The sequence below is a fragment of the Grampus griseus genome (assembly GCF_964374135.1).
Source record: "Grampus griseus genome assembly, chromosome: 9".
Lineage (NCBI taxonomy): Eukaryota > Metazoa > Chordata > Mammalia > Artiodactyla > Delphinidae > Grampus > Grampus griseus.
Genome location: NC_139003.1, coordinates 27158504 through 27184627, shown reverse-complemented (window position 1 = coordinate 27184627; position 26124 = coordinate 27158504). Strand labels below are relative to the sequence as shown.

General features: G+C 37.1%; 1 protein-coding gene across 1 annotated transcript; it reads right to left on the bottom strand.

The window, feature by feature from the left end:
• Window positions 1-12444: 12444 nt before the first annotated feature.
• NDUFA5 (NADH:ubiquinone oxidoreductase subunit A5) lies at window positions 12445-25703 on the bottom strand. The gene is made up of 5 exons (XM_082662060.1): window positions 25576-25703; window positions 25224-25268; window positions 20978-21094; window positions 15747-15812; window positions 12445-12629 (listed from the first exon to the last, which is right to left on the bottom strand). The coding sequence occupies exons 1-5, from the start codon at window positions 25594-25596 to the stop codon at window positions 12528-12530; spliced, it is 351 nt and encodes a 116-aa protein (XP_082518186.1). The 5' UTR covers window positions 25597-25703; the 3' UTR covers window positions 12445-12527.
• Window positions 25704-26124: the final 421 nt, after the last annotated feature.

Here is a 26124-nt window from a genome sequence, read left to right as displayed (position 1 = left end):
AGAACCTCAAAACACAATAAATTTGAGAGAAATATTCTATGAAGAATATATTTTAAAAATTCTAAAATATATTGTCATCTCTTATTCAATGAACAATGCCTTGTGAAAGAAAAATTTTTTTCAATAGCCTTTTTTCTAAAAAAGTCTATTTATGCTTCTGACATTGCAACTGAATAGAAGCTCCAAGGAACCTGACATCTCCACAGCAACTATATGCTGGAAAGTACACACTGTAGTAGCTTTGCTCTCACAAATTGTAGCAGAGGTGTCCAGTGACCTCTGTCCCCCAAAACAAACATATCAACAAACAAATGTGGGTTGATCTTGGAGCTAACTAGGGCCTAAGCTACAGCAACCAAGAGTTTTAGGTTGGGAAACAGTACGACAGCATACAGGAGCTTGGGCCAGAGTGGGCCAGAGCAGCCCAGAGCCAGGCATCAGAGGCAGGAGCTGGATCACAGCAGTGAGAAGCCAGTATAGCCAGGAGCCTACCTATAGAGGTTGGCAGCCAGGGAAAGGGGATAGGGGAAGTGATCCTGAGGCTGATTTCCGAGGCAAAAGCACAGGGAAGATTAAAACTTGAAATAGTAGTGCGATGGAAAAGTTGTGTTTGGGACTTTCACTTAAGCATAGATCCTTATGGAGAAAAAAATTAACCTTAGTGAAGTTCTCTGGCTACCAGATGACAAATTAAAAATAATTAATAATAACAATATCCTGAATAAAAATGTATACTTGTTGAATTCAATGAATACAGCATTAAAGCTGAAGAGAGAACTAGTGAACTGGAAGATAAATCAAAAGATTGTATATAGACTGTTGCAAAGAGATAAGGATATGAAAAATATGAGAGATTAAGAGCCATGGAGAAAAGAATCTCCCTGCCAACTCAAGGGGACTTGGGTTTGAGCCCTGGTCCGGGAAGATCCTACATGTGCGCAGCAACAAAGACCCAACACAGCCATAAATAAATAAAAGAAAATTTTAAAAAAATATATTAAAAAAACAACAAAGAGTGTGCAACAGAGACTGCACGTAGCCTGTGAAGCCCTTTTCAGAAAAAGTCTGCCAGCCCCTGATCTGGCATGTGCCAAATTGGAGTCCTAGAAGAAAACAAAGATGGAAGGGAGAAAATATCATAAAAGGTAATGGCTGAAAAATTTTCAAAACCGATTAAAAATATGAATCTACAGGTCCAGGAAGCACAATATAAAAATATACTTAACAGGATAAATAGAAATAATTCATAGCCATTTATATTGTAATTAAATTACAGAATAACAGAAAATCCGAAAAGCAAACAGTGATCAAGGACATATCATCCACTGTTTTGAATCATATTTGCTGGCATTAATGCAAAGGAAAGAAAAGTAAAATCACTGCAATTTCTCATCAGAAAAATAGAAGCCAAGGCAATAACAGACTAATTAAAGGAAGGTTAGCACATGACTAATTAAATTAGCACATGACTAATTAAAATAATAGACTAATTAAAGCTATCAACCCAGAATTGTACACCCAGCAAAACTATCTTTCAAGAAGAAAAACAGAAACATTTACAGACAAGTTATCACCAAGATATCTGCTCTAAAGGAACTTCTAAAGGATACAATTGAAGAGGAATAAAATAGGCCCAATGTAAGTCTGAAGCGCAAGAAGGAAAGGCTAACAAATAAATCATAAACATATGGGTAAACCCAAATAAATATTGTCAACACAAAATAATAGCAGAAAATTAAAATATGAGACAATAAGAATATGTAACTGGGAAGGGAAAGATGACAATAAACTATTATCAATTCCTTATACTGTTTACAAAATTGAGAGCTATGATATTCTTAACTCTAGACATTGTTAAATTAAATATGCATAGTTAAACTTCAAGAACCAATAAAAGAACTGAAATAAAGTTTTAAAATTCCAGAACAATAAAGAGAAAAAAAATGAGACAAAACTGAACAAAACTTCAACTTTTAAGAAGTTCGAGAAACTTCTTTAGGCGCTCACCCACACACAAAAATCTTCCTTTTGGTTATTTTCTCCTATAACAAAGTTTAGTGGCCTGATTAGAAAGAGAGCACCATAAAGAAGCCTTACCTCCTAGCAACATAATTATCTACCCTTTTTGGAGAATCTGAGATAATGCTTTTGTTTCTATCTGGTGGGTCAGCCTCCCCCCAAAATGGCCAAGACAGCATCTTCTAAAACAGCAACAGCAACAAAATCAAAAACTTCTGCTCTTCAAAAAAGACAACTAGAAGGATCAAAAGGCAAACCATACACTGGGATGTAGTTTTTTGCAAAACTCTTAATCTGATAAAGGACTTGTACACAGAATATACAGAGAACTTGCAAAACTCAATAATAAGAAAAAAAAAACAGTGAAAAAAATGAGGAAAAGATTTAAACAGATCCATCACCAAAGAATACACACAAGAAAGCAAATAAGCAGAGCCAGGACAAGATTGAGGCAAGCGTGGCACCTGCGCTACCTTATACACGCACTTGCACCTGAGAATAAATGCCTCCTAAAATTTTAGACCTAGTTGCCTCACTCTAACCCTGGCCCTGAGTACAAGCACATGAAAAATGCACAATATCATTAGTCATTAGAGAAATGAAACTTCAAATCACAATGAGATTTCACTACACATCTATTAGAATAGTTTTTTAAAAATTTTAGCCCAACAATAGCCAGTGAGTATGAATACAAGTGGAGCTCTTTCTTATACCTTGAGGCAAAAATGAAAACTGATATAGCATTTGAGATAACTGTTTGTCAGGTTTCTTGTAAAATTAAACACATTTATCATATGACCCAGCAATCTGTATCCTTTACCCATGTGGAATGAAAAACTACATTCACTCAAAATCTTCACACAAAAGTTAATAAAGGCTTTATTTTTAATCACCAAAAACAAGAAACAACACAAACGTTCCTTAGCTGAGGAATGGATACACATACTATGATGCATTCATAAAATGGAATACCACGCATAAATAAAAAGGAATAAACTATTGATACACACGTGTGAATCTCAAATAAATTATGATAAATGAAGAAGCCAATTCTAAAGGCTACATACTGTATTGTTCAATTAAGTGAAAAAGCAAAGTTCTTGGTTCACAACCTCCAGAATTCCCTGGGTAAAACAGAAATTGAACCTGGTACACAGAGGGCAAGGACAATCGAAGAAAGAGGCAGACCGCTCCAGACTGCAGGTGGCAGGTTTAATAAGCAAGGACACTTACAAAGGAGGATTGTCTTAGGCAGCCTAAAGACAGTAAGTCTCAACATCTACCCGCCAAAATCCTGAGTTTATGAGATCTTAACTGGGTTCAGTCAGGTATACAGTTCCGATGGTCTCAATAGCACATCTCCTAGTCCAGGAACAATGGGCAGAAGGTACATTCCAAGGACAGGAGAGGGAGAAAGAGCCTCCGATTGCCCCCCTGGGTAGTGGGTAAACCGGAGGTCATGTCCTTTCAATGACCTCTCCTCCACCAAAAGCACATACCAGTATGTACAATGTTACAGATACGACTACTTTTGTATATGTGTAGAATACCTCTGGAAGGTGAACTGGAGGACAGAGAGTTGGGGAACATGGGTGCAAGACAGATTTTCACTGTTCATTCTTTTTACTGTTTGAACTTTTAATTATGTATTATGTATTCAAGGGTAAATGTTATAATCTTTAAAAAGTTGTTTAAAAAGAAAAAAAAAACACTCTACTATGATTGCATACAAAAACGTCCCCCTTTCACCTACAATGCATAATTTCGTTGGTATATCCAGAATATTAGTGTAAGTAGTAAGGCAGAGATACAGTTTTCCCTTCTACCAAATAGACTTGTTGAGCTTTTAAGTTTCTTAAGAGGGCACAGCAAAGACCGTGGGTGGAGAGGAGTGAAAGAGGAATGTCTGAAAGCGCTCTATTTACTAAAGACGAAAAATGGTCACCATGGATGGCTAAACATTTTCTAATGCCAGACTGGGTTGCACACACGTCTTGCTTCTATATTATTAACCGTGATAAACACTCGAGGTGGGAGGTGAGGTACACCTCCTAGCTTGATGCCGCTACTTCCGAATCCCAAATTAGAGATAAGAGCCAGAAAAGGAGCCAAGAAAGATGGGATGCTTTGCGCAGTTTTTGGGTTTTGGTTTTTTTTGCGGTACGCGGACCTCTCACTGTTGTGGCCTCTCCCGTTGCGGAGCACAGGCTCCGGACGCGCAGGCTCAGCGGCCATGGCTCACGGGCCCAGCCGCTCCGCGGCATGTGGGATCTTCCCGGACTGGGGCACGAACCCGTGTCCCCTGCATCGGCAGGCGGACTCTCAACCACTGCACCACCAGGGAAGCCCATTGCACAGTTTTTTAGGCAAAGGTGAAACATTCCCGAGTGGCCATACAGTCCCCAGAGCCCAGGTTGCATCAACGCCCCGCACAGAGCCCTCGGAGTCAAGCGCCTTAGTCACCCGCTCAAGGTCGGCCTAGGGGTCGGGCCAGTCTAGGTCAGCCAGAACCTGTCCTCCTACCTAAGAAACGCAGTTAGTCGGGTAGAAGCGGTTTCCCGGGCTCCTAGAAAGCCAACTCCACACGCCGAATTCTGTTTCCGGTTGTATCCTAGCAACCTCCCCGGCACCACTCCCGCGAGAAGAGGCGGTGCCCACGCTTAGAAAAGAAGGGTCGAGTGATGGAGCCACGGGAGGGGGCGGGGCCAGGGGAGGGGCAGAGAGAAGGAATGAAGCAGAGGTTGGGGCGGGGTGAGGGAGAGAGCGGATTTGTTACCTACTCGCTACCTAGGTCCGAAAGTGGTTATGATGGTAACCACTCTCTAAGCTGTCTTTCACACTTGTGAAATGGCACAGTTCTCCGAACCAAATACTGACAGCGATTCGCGCTATGGATATAAAAAAATCAGGGTTAGAGAAAATGTAAATATGAAGTGAGAGTGAGGACTTAAGCAAAGGAGAACACAGGTGTACAACAGGTGCCTACTTGTTTTTCTTAAATTTGGAACTTGGCTCTTAACTCCCTTGCAGCCAAACAGAAAAGGGAGTTAGCAGCTATTAAATAATTCCGCTTTTAAGTCAGGAGAAGCAAAGTTATTGTTAATCACTGAATTATAAACGCTTTTTTTCCCCTATGACTATAAATTCTTTAAATTGAGAAGGTTTTTAAAGAAGCACGTATTATTGCGGGAAAGGATCAATTGTGTTCTTATTGTATATGTAGTAACAAACTTCATGTGGCTTCATAATAGCTAACATTTATTATTATTTGTTACTAAGCACTTACATATACTTCTAATTTAAATTTTACAATGACTTTTTAAAGGAAGAACTATGATCAGCTTCCTCTTACTAATGAGGAAACTAAGGCTCAGAGAGGTTTGGTGGGGGAACCAGAAATAAACGCAAGCAGTGTGACTCCAGAACCTCCATTTTTAACCACTATTCTATGCTGCCTTTGACCTAAAACCGTTTGATAGTTAAAAAGGATGTAAGATTAATTAATAAAATTAAAATTTGTGTTATATATAGTACAGGTCCATTCTTCCTTCATAATGTTCAATGTCTTCATTCCTTTATGCCATTCTGTTGAAATTGCATTCTCCTCTCCCCAATAACTTCCTAATGGCCAATGTAATTTTTTTCCGTCTTTATTTCATTTTAAAATAGATATTTCTTACTAGAACAATATAAAATATGTGTTATATTCTCAGATGAAATTGGCTTTGCTAATGGTTTTAGATTAAAATGTTTTTGTTTTTGTTTTTGTCTGCACCCGGTCTTAGTTTCAGCAGGATCTTTAGTTGCAGCACGCGGGATCTTTTTTTAGTTGCGGCATGCCAGATTTAGTTCCCTGACCAGGGAGGGAACCTGGGCCATCTTCATTGGGAGGTTGGAGTCTAAACCACTGGACCACCAGAAAAGTCCCAAAGCATATGCATTTAAATCATTTCATGAATCCACATATTCATGAAGAGCAAAGGTCATTTTGATAACCACTAGTGTTAGTCTCTCATGAATAAACCAGATGTTGCTGGAGATATGCAGACAAATTCTTCCCAGTGATCCCTTACTCCCATCTTCAAAATCATAATGTATCTTAAATTTTACTAGTAATGAGAATTTAATTGGTTTTAAACACTCACCTTTCTGGGTTTCCTGTTTAAAATGTATCATTCACTGCCCTCCCTGTTAGGGACAGTATGAAAAGCTAGATATAGTCATAGAGGCAGGAGATGGAGGCATGAAAACCTGGTGGTAGATAACTTAAGTACTTCACCATCTTAAATGTGACTTGATACCCACTATATGTTCATATTTTATTTATAGTTTGCTGTGGAGGCGATTTTATACAACTCAGTTTTACAATATAAGCCTAACTTAATTGGTAGGCTTCCCAGGTAGTCTATACAAGTTGGAAAGCACATCAAAATCACATACATACATATGTGTATATACACACACACAGAGATATACGGTTGTTTGGTTATATAAAATAAACGTAAATGCAAGCTGAAAATAACCAATCAGAAAAAGACCCTCAATTCTAAAGGTGGAAAAGTAATTTAAAATACCATTTTACTTTTCACCATAAACCTTTGCATTTTTCTCAGGATTTATTGCCCAAAATGACTTACCTTTATTTCTCATGAAATAAGAATCCACCTTTATTTATCTCAGCTTTTATTTATACATTTCTTTTAAAGTATTTTTATTTTTACAAAGACGCCATCTAGTGGCTTTATGAAATCAAGCATTTCAAAGTATTTCCCATTGTTACTTCATGCTAAAATGCAAATGAATGAATCAGAAAAAAATATTAGAATAATTTAGACCAAGGACCTGAAAATTATTCTTTAGAAATTATCTGTAAGAACTGAATTTGGATCATAATACCTTTATGAGCTTGTTAAGAGACTGGAAATACAGATCCATAGTCCCTTTTCTGAAAACTTAAGGGACAGATGTGTTTGAAATTCAGGTTTTTTTCAGATTTTTGAAAGGTAATATGGACAAATACTGTATATTCTGTAACACCTTCAGTGGGTCTGGGGAAGTACTCCAGAAGCAAATACATTAATACTTCTGTAACAAAATATATTCATAATCACATTAAAGTGGGATAAAGACCATAAACAGTCTTTTCTCAATTCAGGTCAGGGTTTGCTTCCAAATGAATTATTAAAACACTTCCCGTTTTCAAACATTTTTGGAGTTTATAATTTAGATATGGAATTGTGGACAATATTTTACCCTAAGAAAAAGAACCAACCCTCCAGTCACAGAAAAAGAGAGTTAAGTGAAATATTATCATAAAATAGTAATGTTTACCTTTAGAAATGCCTAAAATGTTCACCTGAAAAAGAAACCAACATATTTGAAGATTATGAGAAATCTCAAAAAAGAATCTCTGCAATGCTTTTCATTTAGTCATGTATAGAAAGAAGCGAATTGACCATTCATATCATGTACGCACACAACAAAAAATAAGCAACTAATATAAAACGAAAGACCACTTTGAAAATTCTATGTTAGCAATGTGTGGCAAGTTAAATTTGAGTTCTATAGTACATTCCAAAAAAAATTTTTTTTAACTTTGGTTTTCTATTTCTTGTTTCTATATATGATTTGCCATGTTCCCTTTCCCCTGCCTCTGTTTATGAAACCACGTGTTGAAATGTCATCATTCTCAGCCCAGATCCATTGTGTGACTCTTTTGAGCACTGTCGACCCTCATTAGACATGTAATATGAATAAGAAACAAACTTTTGTTGTATTAAGACACTGGGATTTAGGGGTAGCCTATTCTAATTCACTATTTTTCTCATATTTTCCTTCACTAAGGAGAGTTTTGGCTAATTACCTCTAAATGAAAACATTCGAATAAATTTCTTCAGTCCCCATAAATAATTCAATTTCTGTATCACATTCCCACTTTGATTTTGTTGGGGAAGAAGAAATTTTCCTCTACCCTTCCAGAGTCTTCTGCCTGGTCAAAGAATTAGGTTGACATGAGACAGATTAACAAGAGAAAATCACACAAATTTTAATAACACGTAACATGGGAGAGACCCAGAAAGACTGAGTAACTCACCAAAATGGCTGAAACCCTCACATTAAATACCATCTTTAGCTAAAGACAAGAGGATGTTGTGAGTAGTGGTTTGGGACTTCAGAGGGGAGGAAGGCATTTCACAAGGATATAGAAGAGCGAATGTTTGGTAAATAAATGTTTGCTGGGCCATGCAGAGACAATGGAACACGGAAGTTTTAACAGACTTTGCTAGGTTCCTCCCTGTCTATACACCTAGTTCATACTATAGTTATGTATGGTGATAGCTTCCTTCAAAATTTCTTCCTGAGTCTTTTAGGCCTTGATTGTTTTCAGCTCAAAATAATCTGCATACCACAGACATATTGGGGTGGCAAGTTTTGCTCCCCTACAATTTCTTGTGAATTCTATTGAAAATAAACCTCTTCATTCTCCTCTAAACCAAACTCCTATCTTCTCATTTACTTTTTTCTCCATTGTAATTGTAGTATAGACTGCCATCCCACCAAGTACTGAGTTTCAAAGGAAATTCTGAACTAAGATGCAAAATACTACTCATGGTATGTTTGGTGATTCGTTGCTTTACCCTAGACCCCAGAACACACTTGCATAGGCAGTTTCTTTAACTTCCATTTGTCTATATAGCCCTTGAGCGTGGGAGTAAAAAGAAAAGGCTGATATTAACCTATATGTGGGAATTTTCTTCGATGGAGCACTGTTGATTTTCTCCCTTTGAAGAAAAAATGTGAGGGTAGCAAACTGCCCTCCAGTGATTAAGAAGCCTGATATAGATAACTGGGGACGTGGCAAGGGTTCAAGCTCTAGTCAGTCCTCTCTTCAGTTGGAGAACACGGTAGGCAAGGTCCTGCAAGACCTGAAGATCTTGGCTTTTTGAGAAAAATGAAAGTGATCTTCAATTTCATGGGAGAGTTCCTGGGTAAACAGTAGAACACAGACTCTGGAATACTGTCTTGGCTGTTAGAAGGAATTAGAAGAGCTGGCCCAGTGGGAAGGCCCATTTGAAAAGCCTGATGAAGCATCAGGTAAAGAGACTTAACTTCTGAAGGCAACACAGCAAGTCTTCCCATTGTAGTAGGTCCTAAATTCAGCTACTTAAGAATCTGGTGACAAGAGTCATGTGGATTTGAGGAAGCTCTCACCTGGACCCAAGTGAGAGGCAGGCAAACCGGCTAGGTTGACCAGCTGGGTTGACCTGGGGAGAAGTTGCCCTGCACTCCACTTTGCAAATGTGGACGAGGCAGCCCTCAGGGACCCTTGCACTTAAGAGAGCTGGCCTCAGGGCCTCTGGGGCCCCTCCAGCTCAGACATGGAGGCTGACAGGTTGCTCACCCCTGCACCCACCAGCATCACAAGAATAATGTAAGCTGCCTGATCTTCTCCATTTGATAGATTTGACAGAAGATTGCTTTCCTTTTTATCTAGTATCCTAATATTCATGGCTGTGCTCAAAAATAAATCTGCTTTGCCTTGTAACCACAAAAAAGCTCAATTAGCTTCACTTCTCTAACTATACTTTAGGATTAGAAAAGGAAATTAAAACAGAGATAAGCTTCCTTACTTCCATCCTTAATTCTGAGGGAAAGGAGTCAGGGAGTGGAATAATGGGGAAGAGGCAAAATGACACCTGAGGTCTGGCAGCACATGATGGCTGCCACTGCTGGCATGATATCCCTTCTATTCAGAAAGGCAGACAACTTCCCAGCTTCTCCTGATCAGAAAGGATGGCAACCCTCAAGGCTGAGCCATATCCTGTGTGCCCAGGATAGCCATGGCTTATACCTACTACTCTTATCACACTTCCTTTCACTCTCACAATCATTACACAATGAATGAAAAATTATATGCTTATCCTAGATATAAGCCATTTTCATCCCAAAGGAAAGAATGCCAGAAATTTGAATATTCTGCACTCAGTCCACAGACTGGAAAAAGGGGGCATCACTTTGCTGCTACTTTCTTCTTTGTCTGCAAAGCTCAAACTGATTAGCTTCTTTTTCTTGAGGTGCCTGGATTAGGGTGATTTACTTGAATGAGACCTATGAGGAGCCCAGGGAGACTGAAATGGGCCACTCGGAAAACTACTCAAATTAGTCTAGAAGCCACTCAACAACAACTGAAGATCTTTAAATAGAAGAATCAGCTGCAACAGATCAGGAAAGGTTAATCTGGAAGTTTATAAAAAGCACCTGGAAAACATCTGCAGCCATAAAAATAATCAGGTGTAAGATTATAGGGGCAGTTGGAATGGCAGCTAGGAAGTGTAAAAGAGTGGACCACACAGTGATGTCTTTAAGATACCTATCCCATTAACATTATCTGCCTATGATCCATATGAAGATTTCTGTACAAAATGAAATCCAGTTTATTACTTTAGTTTTTTACAGGTACTTTGACAGAAAAAGTTAAGAAAGCAGATCTACATTCTTTTTTTTTTAGATCTACATTCTTTTGGTGCAGTCCAACCAGTACAGGCAGGAGGGACAGCATCCCAAGAATATTCATAAAAAAATATAATGTTTAGGAGCATGAGTTCTGGAGCAAGACTGTCTAGGTTCAAAAGTTAGCTCCACATCTTACTATGTAGCCTTGGGTATGTTATTACACTGTCTCTTTGCCTCAGTTTCTCCAGGGTTCCCATGTTGCCTAATTGCAGGGGAGCACTACTTGCAACTGAATTCTGGTTTCTTTTTCTGGAAAAATTTGCAGCATCTGACTCTTAAGAGTTGTAATGCAGATCTAATGAGTAACATTAGTCAAGTACTTAGAAAATTGCCTTTTCTATTAACAAACATTAGTCATTATTATTATTACTATGACTACTACTGCTGTTCTACAACTAGCATTCTAATTTCTGATGTAAACATCGTATAAGGTCCCCTTTTATTAACAGCCACAGGAGCTCTGCTGGTGAAATATATAAGATGCCAAGGATCATGGGAGAAATGGAGCTGGAAGTATGTATCAAGTCACCTTTCTGTTTTCATGTACCCAAAGGACCTGAAAAAATTGTTGGCCAGAAAAATAGCTTGAAAGCACCTATGCAAACATGCTTTAAGATCATATATTTTGACCTCAGTAAAATTATATATTAAAGCAAATGGTTAGAACTGAAAAGGAAGATATAAATCATAGATTCTACTTCTTTTACAGAGAAGGAAATAAATAGGTTCTTTTGAGAAACTGACCACGTGCCTCGACTTAGTCACTGAGTTCACGGTAGTGGCTAGAGCCTGGGAATGAGAGCCCCTGGACTCGTCCCCAAACGCTTTTCCCACTTCCCACATAGAAGCGTCCTCTTGCAGTCTGACTGCTAAAAATTAACTCAATCCACTTTAAATATTCCTTTAGCATTCAATTTGCATCTATATAAGGGGAGAAATACTGTAAAAAAAGAAAAATACATTTTTTTCCCTCATTCCAAAAATTCTAAAAGGTTCTGTTTGGCCACAAGAGATAGCAAAACACATATATACATGCACACACACACACAAGAAACAAAAGTACTTTGTTCTTATCTTTGAAGGTAAGAACTACCAAATTTAAATACTTAGAAATGATAGGAGGCTAGGTAGAAAAGGTGAGGACATATGAAAAGTAATTTTATTTTTGTTTAACCTTAAACTTACCAAACTACTTCTTTCTTTGAACAGCATTTATCTTGTCTGATACCCAGCTGCACTCATATTGGAAATTAGTGAAAACTACGTAATGATTCCACTTTGAAGTTATAACCATACAACTAAGATGTTTTGAATATAAGCCTATCTGTAAGTCAGATAAACTTTAAGAACTCTTAGTGTCTCTTCTTTTACAGAAATTCTATCTCTATCCTACTGTACTTCAGTTGATCAAGAAAACTAAAGGCAAAGGGCCAGAAAGCTAACTTCCTTAAAAATGAGACAAAAGGAAAAGTTTTTCCAACTACCACTATAAAGAAAAATTTTTCTTTCAAATACCAAATCAATTTTCTCAAGTGTACAATGAATTCTAATTTGATAGGTATTTTTCTTACTACTTCACTTCAAACAGTGACCTATACATTTGTTTAAACAATAATAATAATTAGGTACCTTTTATGTTTTTTCAGAATAAAAAAAGTTAAATGATGTGTTGAAGATACTACTAAAAATACTTCACCTTTTGAATATGGCCCCTGCATTGGAGATCTATAGGAATTTTTCCAATTAACTTTCAAATCTTCCCACAACATTTCTGTTTTAAAAAATATTTTTGAAATAATTTGAATGAATGCTCTACAAATCAAAAACCGATTCAAAGTCCCTATTACATAATCAACGATTTTATCAAGTTTCCTATATATGTTCTGTATCAGTTTTCTTGACTATAAGATGTCAATAATATGGAAATATTTTTAATAGAACAGAATATTTAATTACATCAGTTTCCCATAAACACACAAGTCATTTAATGATGTTTATATTGGCCATTTCCACTGGTTGGCAAGAGGCTCTTCCACTAAAGGCTCCCATGGTCTCCACTGCACCATTTTTCTTGCCAGACTTAGTTCATTTTCAGCCTGTTAATAAGAAATTTTTAAAAGATCATTTGATTATATTGTCTAATAGATATTTATCACAGCTAATAACTGAAATATAAACTAGTAGAGCTACTTCTTTCATATTAATACATAATAAGCTGTTCCACCATCACATGTTGAACATCATTAATTAAATTACCTTAATTCTCACAGCTACACAATCATCATGAGTAAGAAAGGATGGCTTTTGATTTCTTCTATTTGATTAAAATTTGCTTTTATAGTGTTCAAAAGTTTAGTTGGTGAGTTTTTGATCTTAATTGTCTGTTTCACCATTTAGACTACAAATTCTCTGAAGAAGTATGTCTCTTAATCTATGTTAATGGCTTTCAAACTTTATTTTACCATGGCCCACTGCTTAAAAACATTTTTTTTTAACTAAGGGATCCACAAGATACACATACAACTAAAACAAAACTAAAAATATCATCACCTTTACTAGCTGTCATACACTCTATTTTCTATTGAATGTAAAAAAAAAAAATACTAGTCACAATCCACCTAAACTGATTTCATGATCCATAATCCTTTAGACACACAATCTGTAAAATTGTGATCTGTGAAGTGTAAGAGAATACAATAGTTGTATTTTTATTGATCAATCAAATCAATTTCCTTAATCAGATTATGTTACATTTAATTTTTCCTCTCAAACACAATTTACAACACATTTAACAAATATATTTTAGCTATCTTTTTTTTTTAAACATCTTTATTGGAGTATAATTGCTTTACAATGGTGTGTTAGTTTCTGCTGTATGACAAAGTAAATCAGCTATACATATACATACATCTCCATATCTCCTCCCTCTTGCATCTCCCTTCCACCCTCCCTATCCCACCCCTCTAGGTGGACACAAAGCACCGAGCTGATCTCCCTGTTTAGCTATCTTCTTATTTCACATTTTTTCCACAGCAAAAAGACCTATGACAACTCTGGCCAACTTAGAAGAAGAACACTGTTGAACACTCGTCAGGACATCAGAGAAAGAATTCAAACACAGAATGAATGCTTAGTTTCTATCAGAGGCTATAATTCTCCAGTTAAAAGGCAATGCCTCGGGACTTCCCTGGTAGTGTAGTGGTTAAGACTCTGAGCTGCTAATGCAGGGGGCCTGGGTTCGATCCCTGGTCCAGGAACTAGATCCCGCATGCATGCTGCAACTAAGAGTTCGCATGCCACATCTAAGGAGCCGGCAAGCCACAACTAAGGAGCCCGCGAGCCACAACTAAGGAAAAAAAAAAGGCAATGCCTCATTTATGCCAGTGGTGCGAAACAGCCAATCTATGTTTAGCAGCAACAGTCTAAATGTATATAAACAATGAGTTAAAAAGAGTAGATAAACAGAAATCTGGGGGTAGAGGTATTTCCTAATGCTGAAATGAGAAAATACTGATTAAAACAATCCCTAAGGATGACTCTCTCTCTGAATGCCCTTTGACTTTTGTCTCTTGAACATTCATGCCTTCTCTATACCCCCAAAAAGTCACTGCATGCTGAGGAGGGTTCCTACCCCTGAATACCACTTAAGTCAGCCCTACTTCAGGGAGCTGGACTCAGCTGGCATGTGGTGCCTGTAACCACTCCCTCCCTCTTCTCTGGCTTCCGACACACTACCCTTTCCTCATTCCTCTCATATGTCCCTCTAGAAATGGGCTGTCCAGTACGGTAGCCACTATCTACCTGTGACTACTGAGTGAGCACTTGACATGTAGCTAGTTCAAATTCAGATGTGCTGAGAGTATAAAATACACACCAGATTTTAAAGACTTAGTATAAAAAAAAAGTAAAATGTCTTAATTTTTTACATTGATGATATGTTTCAATGATATTATTTTAGATCTACTGGGTTAAATAAAGTATTATTAAAATTTAACCTTAGCATAGCACATGAAAATTTGAGAACTGCACAGATAACGTAAAAGTACTTAATGTACCCTAAGACTATAACTGCATGATAAATTAATGTACTAGCTAAACTAAAGTTATGATCAAAGTGAAATCAGGTAAAGAAAGAGGAACAGAAGGAAGACAATAATAATAAGTTTGCATTAAATTCCCATAACACTTTATCTAGTACCATATCCAACCTGGCAAATGAATAGGAAGGCCAAGAAAATAGGCCTCTGAATGACTGAAACAGTCTACATTTATAGAAAGCTGTCTGAATACTCCATTCTTCTTTTAACAGAGCCATCTAACAATTCTTTCAAATTTATATATTATGTCTATTGGTAAGAGATTTTGATAAAATCAAGCAAGAAAATGTAAGAAAAAAATGTTTACTTTTTTTTAAATATGAAAAACGTAAAAATTACATGAAACAGAATTAAACATTTATCAGACCCTTATAAGGGGAAGACATTCTAAACCTATATATAATATTGGGAAGGAGGGGAGATTAAAAGGGGAGTGGGCAGAGGGAGAGTGATTTGACCAAGTAAAATATTTTAAAACCTCTACATATGGGAGAGAATAGTTAAAGTCAAAAGGCAAAGAACAGACTAAAAAAAGAAAAAAAAAAAATATAGCAAAAATTTAAGGTTAATATCTTTTATTTGAAAAAAACCTCAAAGAAATATATAAGAAAAACACTAAAAACAAATGACAGAGTAAAAACCTTAATATAAATTACAAAACACAAAATACAAAAACATATTTTAAGAATTTAACCTTCAAGAGTCAAAACTACATTTTAATTTTATGACTCAAAAGATCTGTATTTTTCCATATTAAAAATATAGTAACCATTTAAAATGTAAAAATATATGTATCTAAAAAGATAATTATTCAAATAGCAATAATACTGTGTTACTAATTTGAACTAAGGGAAGGCTAACAAGAACATGCTAATTAAATTCTAAACTTCCAACAAAAGCCTCATAAATTCAAATTATAATCAATGATAAATATTTAACTGACATACATATGTCAGAGTATGCATTTTCTTATGTGGTTAGTCTTCTATTGGATGAATTGATATAAATTAAAAAGTTTAGTTTTCCTTTCTTTCTGGAATGTGAGTTTTGTACCTCTATAACATTGTGCCTTTGAACATTTGAAGCTAAACATCTGAATATTCAACTTTTCTTTACCTGAAGAATCACCTCTTCTATTTGGCCTCCCTGAAGTTGCTCTTCTAATTTTTTAACATTTGGTTCCTATAATTTAAGGGAAAAAAAGAAAAAAATAGTTAAAGAAGCACAAAAAGCACTTAATATGACAAATATAATTAATTTTTCTTTCATTGTACCCTTGCTAATTTTTACCAAATATCTGGTTAAGAGCCATTTCATCTCTCTACTATTTTATTGCTTTTCTGTCTTAATATTAAAAGCGTTAAACGTTTATTGATGTGCTTATCAAGGGTAAGAATATGTTTAATTCAGTTTTTCTAAAATATGGATTTTAAAATAATACTTTATTTTCTTAGTACTTCCTATATTTCCTCTTAAGCATTAGCATTAAAAATAAATGCTACCCTATGACCCAGAACTCTACTCCTAGGTATATGCCAAACAGAAATGCATAATACATTAACCAAATGACATGTTCAACAATGTTCACAGCAGCATAAATTACATCCCCAAACCAGAAACAATCCAAATGACCATATATAAGAGAATAAATAACTGTAGTATTTGAATGTAATAGAATATTATAGAGCAATGAGAATGAACAAATTACAACTATATGCAACAACATAGATGATTCTCTCGAACATATTATTAAGCAAAAGAAACCAGACAAATACATATTGATGATTCCACTTATAAAAAGTTCAAAACCAGGCAAAATGAATCTGTGGTGTTAGAGGTCAGAAGAATAGTTATCTTCAGGAGGGTAGTAACCTTGAGAAGAACAAGAAAGGGTTTTGGCATTCTGGAAATGTCCTCTTTTTTGATTTAGTGTTGACATGTGTGATTACTTTGTGAAAATACATCAAGTTCTATGCTTATAATGTCTGCACATTTCTTTATGTACATTATTCTTCAATAAAAGGTTACCTGAAACTATCACAACATTGTTAATCGGTTATACTCCAATATAAAATAAGAAGTTAAAAAAAATAATTAAAAATAAAATAGCCACTGTGCTTCCCCACTTTGACTCCAAAAAAAAAAAAATGTTAATATAGTAACTAGAACATTCAAAGACATATATTTATTTTCTAGTAGACCAAGCTTTTTGAGAGCCAGAAACCATGATCTATATATACACATGCATATGTAAATAAGGTATAAATAGGGTAGCTTCTTGGCCTATAAATGGAGTGAAAAGAGGGAAAAAAAAAAAGTTACTTTCTACAGGAATTGGCATCTGTCTCAGGGCATCTACTGGCTGACCCAAGATATCTCTATGGCTTGCTCCTCCACTTCCAACCAAGTCTTTGCTCATACATCTTCTTAGTGAGAACCATTCTGATAATTTATATTGTGGTAGGCTGGAATAATGCCTCACAAACTGTACATGAACTAATCCCTGGAATCTATGAATGTTACTTTATATGGCAAATATTTCGCAGATGTGATTAAGGATCTTGGAATGGGAAGATTATCCTAGATTATCTGAGTGAGCCCTAAATACAATTATAGGTGTCCTTATAAGAGAGAGGCAGAGGGAAATTACACATGGAAGAAGAAAAAGTAAAGACTGGAGTGACTCAGCCACAAGCCAAGGAATAACAAAAGCCACCACAGCTGGAAAAGGCAAGGAATGAATTCTATCCTAAAGCCTCCAAAGGGAGTACAGGCCTGCCGACACCTTGATTTTGGCCCCTGATACTAATTTTAGCTTCCAGAAATATAAGACAATAAATTTCTATTATTTTAACTCACCAAGGTTGTTGTAATTTGTTACAGCAATCATAGAAAACTAATACATATTGTAACACCCCTCATCACCCTCATACACACCATTCTTCCTTCTTCCTTCTTTAATTTCCTTCACTGCACTTACTATGTTCTAACACACTAACGGAATGTACTTTTTTTTTTTTTTTTGCGGTACGCGGGCCTCTCACAGTTGTGGCCTCTCCCGTTGCGGAGCACAGGCTCCGGACGCGCAGGCTCAGCGGCCATGGCTCACGGGCCCAGCCGCTCCGTGGCATGTGGGATCTTCCCGGACCGGGGCACGAACTCGTGTCCCCTGCATCGGCAGGCGGACTCTCAACCACTGCGCCACAGGGAAGCCCTGGAATATACTTCTTTATTCACTTATTTTTCCTATTTATTTCTTTGGCTCCCATCATTAATGTATAATCTCCAAGGCAGGGATTTTTATGTTTTGTTCATTGCCATGTAGGCACTAGCTTCCATGCCCAGAACCATACGTAGCATATGATAGACATGCATTAAGTGTTTCTTGAATAAATACAAAGTAGTTAGAAAAGAGAGGGAAACAAAGCAGATGAACATGTTTGAGAAAGACTGTTTAACTCAAAATGACTGAGCTATGAAGCCAAAAATTAGTAACAAAACAGGGAAGCTGGTCACTGTCACGATACCCAGGAGGGAGAATGCAGAGAAGGCAAGGAATATTCAACATTATTTTCAACTCAGGAAAAGCCTGTGTTGGGAAAACAATTCAAAATTTGTCTTACTTAAGTTGGGTCAATAATGTGAGTTTTATTTACTAATGGCATAATGCCACCAAGCTTAATAAGGTACCATGTACTGAATGCTCACTATATGCTTGCACCTGTGTTAAGCACTGTACATATATAACCCATTCAGTCCTAACAACAAGTGTTCAAGGCAGGTATTATTATATCCAAGTTACAGATGAGGGAATTGAGACAGAGAAAATGGGCAATATGCCAACTCACAAAGTAAGTATTAGAGCTGAGATGAAAATTTTGGAAAGACCACAAACCAATGCTTTTCACCACTATGCTATTACTATCTCCCTAGTATAATCTGAAAAAAATATTTACTTTTATTTCCATTTTAGACTTAGACCCTTTATAATCATTACAATATTCCCTGAAGATTCCATGGCTCTATGGGCGGGATTAAAAATCTGTGTTAATTTTATCAAACAGCATTCAGCAATACAGCTATTACATAGCGCTTGGTGTTTTTAAAAATTATTTGTATACAGCCTTTTGGATAAACAAATATTTCTAAGGACCTTATTAAGTGTCAGGCACTAAGCTAGATTCTTGGGATAAAAAGATGAATGCAATTCACAAGTAGTTTATGGACTAGTACAGAAGACATAAAAGGCTTCACAGAGGAAGTGATGGATCTTGAGGACTGAGTAAGAACTGCCTGGCATACAAGGTAAGGGTATTCCAGGAAGAGGGAAGAGAAAATACAAAGAAACCAAAAATAAAATTGCATGGAACTCACATAACTGTCAGAAGTCTGGTATTACTGAAGTATAGTGTACAAAACAAGAAATGACAAGATAAGACTGAGAAGATAACTTAGAGCCAGACCTTGGGGGGGCTTCCATACCATGCTAAAGACTTCATCCTATAAGCCAGTGGCTCCCAAACCTGGCTATACGTCAAAATCATGCAGATAAAGGTAGCTAGATGAGTTTCACACAATCAGCCCAGCATAAATCCTTAAATTCAGCCTTTGAGAAACACTGAACAGGAAACCACAGTAAGGTTTTAAGCAGGAAGATCTCATGATCAGATTTACATATTGAAAAAAAAACTCTATTGGCAGTGTGGGGCATATAATGAAATATGATAGAACTAAACACAGACCAATTTAGTTATAAGGCAACTGAACAGCCTAGGTCAGAGAAAAGAATTTTAGAACTATTAAGTGAAAGCAATGACAGTGAACTCTTCTTTGGGTGACATTGGCAAAAGTAAAGGAAAATATAAGGATAAGTTTCCTTTTTCTTTTAAGGTAGGAAAAAGCTAAATACATTTTGAGGCTAACTAAAAGATGATAATAAAATGGAAGGCTAAAAGAAAAACAGAGAAGAAATGATTAAAGGGGAACACGGTTATGGAGAAGGAAAGCAGAGAATAAAAGACAGTTGAAGAGACTGACCTCATGAAAAGAAAAAGAAATTTCTTACTATGAGATGGGAAAAAATGCATAAGCCCATTTTCCTTAAAGAAAGATGAATTCAAAAGAAATGTTAATTTCCCCTTTAGAGACCTGTAATCTGTGAATTACTTCCAGAACTGCCAAGATAAGAATAAAAACTCCAAATCGAATTGCACCGTTTTGCCATATACCTGCAGAAAATGTAAGAATTCTCTCTGGACTACAGAGTTTGGTGATCTAATAATAAGAAAACTATATTAGGGCCACTTATTACATGTATAAGTGGTCCTAAACTTTTGGAGTTTATGAACACTATTTTGGATAATTACAAAAGTCCATGAAATAACTGCTAGTGTGGAAATTTAACAACAGTGCAATATAGTTTGGTATAAAAGAAGTAGCAGCAGTCTATTGTGTGCCTGTCTAGGGCCTTTGATTCAGAAGCTGTAAAATGCTTGTATTAGTCTTCCTGGGCTGCCATAACAAAATACCATACATAGACTGGATGGCTCAAAGATGAAAAATTTATTTTCTCACAATTCTGGATACTGGAAGTCCAAGGTCAAGGTACAACAGAGTCCGTTTCTGGTGGGAGCTCTCTTCCTGGCTTGCACACAGCAACCTTATTGCTGTGTCCTTACATCGCAGAGAATACGAACTCTCTGGTATCTCTTCTTAGAAGGACACTAATCCTACTGGATCAGTGTACCGCTCTTATGATCTCATTAACCTTAATTACTCCACACTGCAGGGTTAGGGCTTCAACATATGAATTTGGGAGGACACAAACTTTCTGTCCATAACAAAGCTCAATATAATTTTTGGTAGTTAAGAGACTAACTTGGTCCTCTTCTTTTTATAACAAAGCACTTTTTAAAACAGTTATTCCTGACAGTTGTTAAACACAATATACATATTTTTTTCGGTTTTGTTTTCATTCTTCTCTATTCTAAAACTAGAAAAATGAAATAAAGATTGATATATCTATAGATAAGAAGTAAAAGATCAATAAAGGATTAGACAGGTAAGAGAGATAAATGAAAGCTATAATGTTAACTTAAGGAAGGGACTTGATCTTATTCTTTCACTCCTGTATTTACAGTGACTGTCATATAAAAAGTACTCAATAAACAGGAGTTTGATGAATGAAAGGGAGAAAGGATGGAAGAAACGCACGGAGGGAAGGAGAATAGAAAGGAGAGTCTGCAGAATATGCAAAAAGTAATCAACTGAATTTTTAATTTTTTTTTTGTTAAATGTTGCATTGGATACCATACATCCAAGAAAACAAAATCAAGTTAGCTACTTACCGCTTTAACCATACTCAGCCTCTCATTTGTAATCTGTTCTGTATACTTTCTATATGCTGCATTTTTAGGGATTTGTCCAAGAACATCAAGAATCTTTGTATACAATATTTTTAGCCTCTGAAAAGACAAAAAATACAAATTTCCAGTTTAAAATGTCACCAAAGATTTAAAAAGTCTCACCGATTATTAAAAAAAAAAAATTCACAACTATTTTTTAAAAAAGCATTTAACTTTTCCTTGCTGCAACTTCTTCATGTCTATGCCTATCGATCCCTTTACAGCTTAGGAAAAATGTGAATATAAAGATGGAAACTTTTCATATTTGTATGTATGACAAAAGTTGTACAGAAGTTAAAGGTATGATAACAAAAATAAAACTGCATTCTAACTTATTGCTAACAATCTTTTTGGTAAATTAAATCACTTACTAAATCAGTATGTCTCAAATTGAGGTCCTAAGCACCGCAAATTCTGATTTTTAAAAAATTTTTTATTTGGATTTCTATAGAAATAGAAAAATATATAAGCAGTATATTATCAGTATGATCAAATTTAACGGAATGTAGTGATGATACTTCAGTGCTTATGCTTAGTGACTATGATCAAGTTGGTACGACGTGAAGATTTCACCACAGGCTTAACAGAAAAAAGCAGCAAGAAAACTGAGTCACTGCACATATTAAAGCAGCACATATTAAAGCACACTGAACTTAAAGGTCAATACAGCAGCCAGCAGTAAAGTCATACGATAAAAAGTTGTTATAGTAGACCCTAATTCACAGTTCATAAATATTAAGTATAATCATAAATATACATATGTGATGAGAATTTTTCATTATTTCTTTGAAATTTAATTTGAAATTTGTTTTAGTTTAATTGTATGAAACCGGAGATGCTAATACCTAATTTCATTCATATATATTCACCATATATATGAATAAACAAAACCAACCTTAAGGGCCTCTAAGAATCATTTTTCTTAAAAAGTACTCTGCATATTTAGACATTACTTCTATATTTGAATATGATGTTCTGTAATAGAGGGTATTTTACTATACTAATGTAGAGCTTGTTAGATAACATATAATCTAAATTGTGTGTGTGTGTGTGTGTGTGTGTGAGTGTGAGTGAGGGGTGGTTTAGCCTCATTTCTTCTCAATTTTAGCAAAGGGCATGACAATAGAAAGGCCTGGTAAGAGACATGGATTCTAAAATGGGGATGTTAATAATATCAGCTTCATAGGATTTTGTATAACTTAGAACAGTACCTGGCGCACATAAGTTTCAATAAATGTTAGCATTATTATTCTATTGGGGAAAGAAGAGTCACATCAGCAGATGTCAGAGAAGGTTTCATAGAAAAGGCAGCATCTGGGATAGACCTAGAGGGATGGTAGGACTTAAGACATTTGAAGATGTTAGAAAAGGCAATCTTACACATAGAATACATACAGAGGACTGAATGGCAGAAAATACAGGTAATGTAAAGTAATTATTATATAGTTCTATTTCCCTTGAACTGTGTTGTCTAATATAGTAGCCACTAGCCAAATTTGGCCATTGAGCACTTGAAATGTGACAAATCTGAACTAAGATGTGCTGTTAAGTGTAACTACACACTGGATTTTGAACATTTAGTATGAAAAAAAGACTATAAAATATCATTAATTTTTTATATTGATTATATATTGAAATGGTAATATTTTGGATATGTTAGGTAAAATAAAATATATTAACTTTTTCCTTATTAAAAAAAAAGTGACTCCTAGAAAATTTTGTACTACAAGCATGGTTTATATTTATGACTTGCATTATATTTTTATTGGACAGCACATGGCTAGAATATAGGACACAGAGAAAATGCTTTGGAGATAAGGTTGGAGAAAAAGCAAATCAGACTGTATATGGTTCTGCATGGCAAGTTAAAGCATTTGGGCTTTATTATGTGGGCAATTAAAAGATTTAGGGAAATTGTGATTAGATGTGTGCTTCAGAAAAATTAATCTGGCAGTAGTGAGTTAAAAGAATAGGATAAAGGAGCAACAGAGAAGAAGGCCAGTAACAAGGTTCTTGCAATTCTCTACACAAGAACAAGGGACTAAACTGTGGTAATAATAGTAGGATAAAAAAAGAGAGGTCATAATGGAGAGTTGTTATAGAAAAGGATCAACAAAATTCATCGCTGGAGTGAACATGAAGATAAAAGAGTGTAAGAGAAGTATCAACTATGATGTCCAATTCCCAGCCTGCAGAGTAGAAAGACTTTGATACCATCAAGAAAAATACTCCACAGTGGAAGAAACAGATTTAGAAAGGGAAAACCATGAGTTCAGTTTTAGACAATGAGTCTAAAGGCATTATGAACTCATAACGAGTACAAGACATTAACTCAACAAACATCAGTTACTGAGCACATACCATGTGCTAGCATAGTTCTAGCAGTGAACAAAAGAATAAAAAATTCCTGTCTTGATGATAACCTACAGTCCAGTAGAGAGAGACAACATACAAGATAAATCAGTAGAATACAGTCCGTTGAATAGTGATCTGGAGAACCACTGTAAGCACTTTTGTATTTAGAGTGAAATGGAAAAGCAGTGGTGAATTCTGAGGAAAGGAGTCACATGACTTGACTCACATTTTAGCAGGCTGACTTTTGTTGAAAAAAGATCAAACTGAGGCAGTGAAAAGCAGGGAGAGGCAGTTAGGAAGCAAATGCAATTATCCACAGCCATGATGATGGCGGCTGAGAATACGGTAGTAGAGGAGGTGGTGAGAAGTAATCAAAATTTGGATATAGGGCTTCCCTGGTGGTGCAGTGGTTGGGGGTCCACCTGCCGATGCAGGGGACACAGGTTCGTGCCCCGGTCCGGGAGGATCCCGTGTGCCACGGAGCGGCTGGGCCCGTGAGCCATGGCTGCTGAGCCTGCGCGTCTGGAGCCTGTGCTCCACAAGGGGAGAGGCCACGACAGTGAGAGGCCCGCGTACCGCAAAAAAAAAAAAAAGGATATAATTTGAAGGTAGAACCCAGAGGATTTACTGAAGTACCCAATGTGGGGTGTGAGAGAAAGAAAAGAATGAAAGATGATTTCAAGGCTTTTGACTGAGAGAATAGAAAAATGGAACTGCTGTTCACTGAGATGAGCAAACCTGAGAGAAGAGCAGGTTTTAGGGAGAAGATCAGGAACCCAATTTTGGGCATGTTAAGTTTAGGTTGCCTGCCTGACATCCAAGTGGAGATGTCCACTAAGTAATGAAATATACAAGACTTCCATAAAGGGAGAGGTCAGTGTGCTTGCCAGGGAAACCCAAGAGTTATCAGTGTGTAGGTGGTATTTAAAACCATCGGAATGGGTCCAGACACCAACAGAGAGCAAATACAAATAGAGAAAAGACCCAAGAACAAAGTCTTAGAACTCTACCATTTAGAAGTAGGGATATGAGGGATAAGCAGAAAAGGAGAAGGCCAAAAGAAGTAGGGGAAAAAAAACACACCAGGAGATTGAGGTGTCTTGAAGCACAGAAAAGTGTTTGATGGACAGTGCCAGATAAGTCAAATGCTGCTATTGGGTTAATAAAGATGAGAAACGTGAGCTGACCATCGGATTTAGCAGCATGGTGACCTTGAAAAGAACAGTTCTGGCCAAGCCTGACTGGAGTGCCTTCAAAATGGATAAGAGAAATAGGAGACCGTTAAGTACAGGTAACTTTTGAGTTACCTGTAAAAGGGAAGGAAGGAGAGAAATGGCGTGATTATAGGAGGGAGGAGAACGATCCAGGGAGGTCTTTTTTTTTTTTTTTTTGATGGAAGAATGTCTGAATACTGACGGGAAAGACTTACTAGAAGAGAAAACTGATGACAAAAGGCGGCAACTGCTAGGCCGCTATCTTTGGTAATCGAAATTGTACAGAATCTAAGGCACCTAAGAAAAGGTGAGGCGGGGGAAAAGGTGGGAAATGGCGATACAGATCTGGGAAGACACTCGCAAAAGTACCAGTGAGCCACTAGAATGCCACGGAAAAACTCAACAAGAAAATGGTTTGAGAAAGAGATCATGGCAAAACAACCAAACAAAAACGTGGTACCAGATAAACCAAGTACTAAATACCGCTGTTGACTCCAGAGCTCACGCTGAGTTGTAATTTGGGGCTTGCAATATCCGTATCCCGTTAACCATTGAAGAAACAAGGTCGCAGGGTTCTAGGCTTCCTTGGAAACTCAGGAAGGAAGAAAAGAAGTACATACCTCGTGTGGACTCTCACATACAGCCAATCCCACAAGGCCAGTGGTCTGTTCAAAAAACAAAACACGATTCGTGCTGTTTACTACAATTCCCCGCGTACCCACGCTAAGACAAGCAAAACCACTACTGTTCTGGCTTAAACCGGCCTAAAACCAGCTACCGGTCTCTCAAAGCCGCTGGTTCGGAGTTTTCTTCTCCCTCTCCGATCGGAGCCGCTAAACTGGTCACCCCTAAGGGCAGAGCAAAATGAGTCCCCCAGAAGCACCGCCAAGCCCGTGACAGTTCCGGACACCACCCGCGGGCTGACTCCATCCCCACAGTCTAAATTCCGTCAGTGACCTCCACCCGCCTCACCTTCTTCAGCAAGCCCGCCATGACAGCGCCGAGCAACCAGGACGCGCAGCCCTCTGGGAACTCGCCCAGACCCGCTCAATCCACCACAGAGGCCGCCATTCCGTCACCCTGGAAACAGCTTGGCCCCGCCCCCTAAGGCTCTTTACCGGCGCAAAGGCTCTGCACCGCCCATTCCTAAAAGAAAAAGTGACGCATGCGCAATGAGTGCACAAAGCCTCTAAACCAGGAGGGTGGGGCAAAGGTTACGTTAGGTGTCTTATGTCTCAGTTCTTGTCTCGGTCACGCTGCCTGCCTACCCAAAGGTTGGGGGAAACCCTCCAAGCTACAAAAACACACCAGGAGATTGAGGTCATAGTCGCTCTAGGAACCTGCATTAGTCTTAACCTTTGGTGAATTCCTCTCTTCTACAGCGTAGTGTGCAGTAAAATGAGGGTGGTCGTGGAGCTATCGTCTAAGTGATCTCTTAGGTGCAAAGGTTAGTTCAGTATCCTCAGTCTTATGAGGCAAAGCAGAGCCAGAGGACACTTCCCATCGCAAGCCTTTTCTCTT